This window comes from Saccharomyces eubayanus, chromosome XIII (genome assembly GCF_001298625.1).
Source record: "Saccharomyces eubayanus strain FM1318 chromosome XIII, whole genome shotgun sequence".
Lineage (NCBI taxonomy): Eukaryota > Fungi > Ascomycota > Saccharomycetes > Saccharomycetales > Saccharomycetaceae > Saccharomyces > Saccharomyces eubayanus.
Window position 1 is genome coordinate 923374 of NC_030972.1, and position 1580 is coordinate 924953.

A 1580-nucleotide genomic window follows, 5' to 3' on the forward strand; every position below is an offset into this window, starting at 1 on the left:
ACCTAGATGGACGATACCTTGTTTGACACCTTCTCTGGGGTAAGTTGGTACCGGTAGAGTCGATTGGAAACTATTGAGGGTTTTAGCATTCAAGCTGGTAGCTGTTGTTTCTCCTGTTTTAGTCATTTTTGATGTTGTACGTTTATTATTGTTTTTTTGTTTTTGTTTTGATGTCTCAATAGTGAATATTTAGTGAAAGAAAACGATTATTGTCGGGTTTTGGCGACTGTTTATATATGAAATTAAGTGGAATTCAAAAGTGAACGGATTGTAAGACGGTTGGACAAATAAACCCCCCTGAAACAAGAAAGCATCTCTTGGCTAACGTAATCTGGTAAGCTTTTTTATTGCCRAGACACATTTCTCTTGATACAACAAGTAGAGAAAAAAGAAAAGAAGACGTACGACTTATCCCACTCCTCCACAAGTGATACAGGAGGTTCATTGGATAGTGTCTTGGGCGCAAAGTTTAAACAGTGGCGTACCTTTGTGGGGTACACTTGAACAAGAAATAAAAGAAAAGTTTATTCAAGATGTACTGTTATGTTATTTTGTCAGTGGATATTCCCATTGGATTACCGCCAAGGAGAGAGGCACGAGCGGTGGGGTGACGTGGGGTACATGTTTGCCTATAAACGCAACCCCCACCTGTTACATAATATTATAGGCAAATAAATTACAAGGCACACATCCCTTACTGGTCTGGTGCCTTTAGGGGGTTGACTCCGGAAGGCGCCGACTGAATTTTTCAAAACTATCTAGTAGCGGTTAGCGCTAGCATAAGGCAAAATAAGTAAGGCAAACAAGATAGAGGGCATATTAAGGCTGGCGAGCCATATATGGTTCAGTTCAGCATCTATCGGGGGCAACTTGTTGAAACCCGCTATTACAAAACCGTAAGGAGTCGCTGTGCTTAGTGAGCATGTTCCTCCTTACGAGCAAAGTGGCGTTTTTTTCGAGAGGTAGATTTTTAAAAACGGGTGGATGATTTTTCAGTTCTCAAAAGTTGATTGTGATTTCGGTTAGACACTGGCGCAGAATAGTGGGATTTTCTTAATGTATGTGAATCCCACTTAGCATATGGCGTAGAGGGTCGTGATATGTGATTTTGTCAACCATTTTAGCGATCTGCTGTATTTCTTGAGCACAACCTTCAAGTACTATATTACTATTTTTAATACTACATCGAACATCATTAGGAGGCGCTATACAACTTTCTTTGTATCGATTGAGTATTTTCTAGACTACGCGGTACATATTTGAGGTATGCAGCAGTTACACATTCCCCATAATGTGAACTTAGAAACGTTTGGATGAACTTTGAATTTACCGCACCAAGTACCTACTTTAGATGAGATTTTGAAAAAAAATAATCATACATATCTATAAAAGCTCGAAATATTATCTGTTTTTTTACTGCCTTGAAAAAATGGCACTGAAATGCAAACAGATCACTTGTATCTGTTGAAATTCTTTAAAACAAATTCCTTTATAAACCAATCGTGAAAACGTATATCGGTTTCTGCTAATTCTGGGTGAAATGATGTGACAAGGATGTTGTCATTTTGCTTTGCAGCGAC

General features: G+C 38.7%; 1 protein-coding gene across 1 annotated transcript; it reads right to left on the minus strand.

Moving 5' to 3' along the window:
* Window positions 1–1451: 1451 nt before the first annotated feature.
* Window positions 1452–1580, minus strand: SNO2 (putative pyridoxal 5'-phosphate synthase; the record flags this gene model as incomplete). The annotated part of the gene is made up of 1 exon (XM_018367439.1): window positions 1452–1580. A coding segment is annotated over one exon (129 nt), but the record flags the coding sequence as incomplete, so codon positions are not given.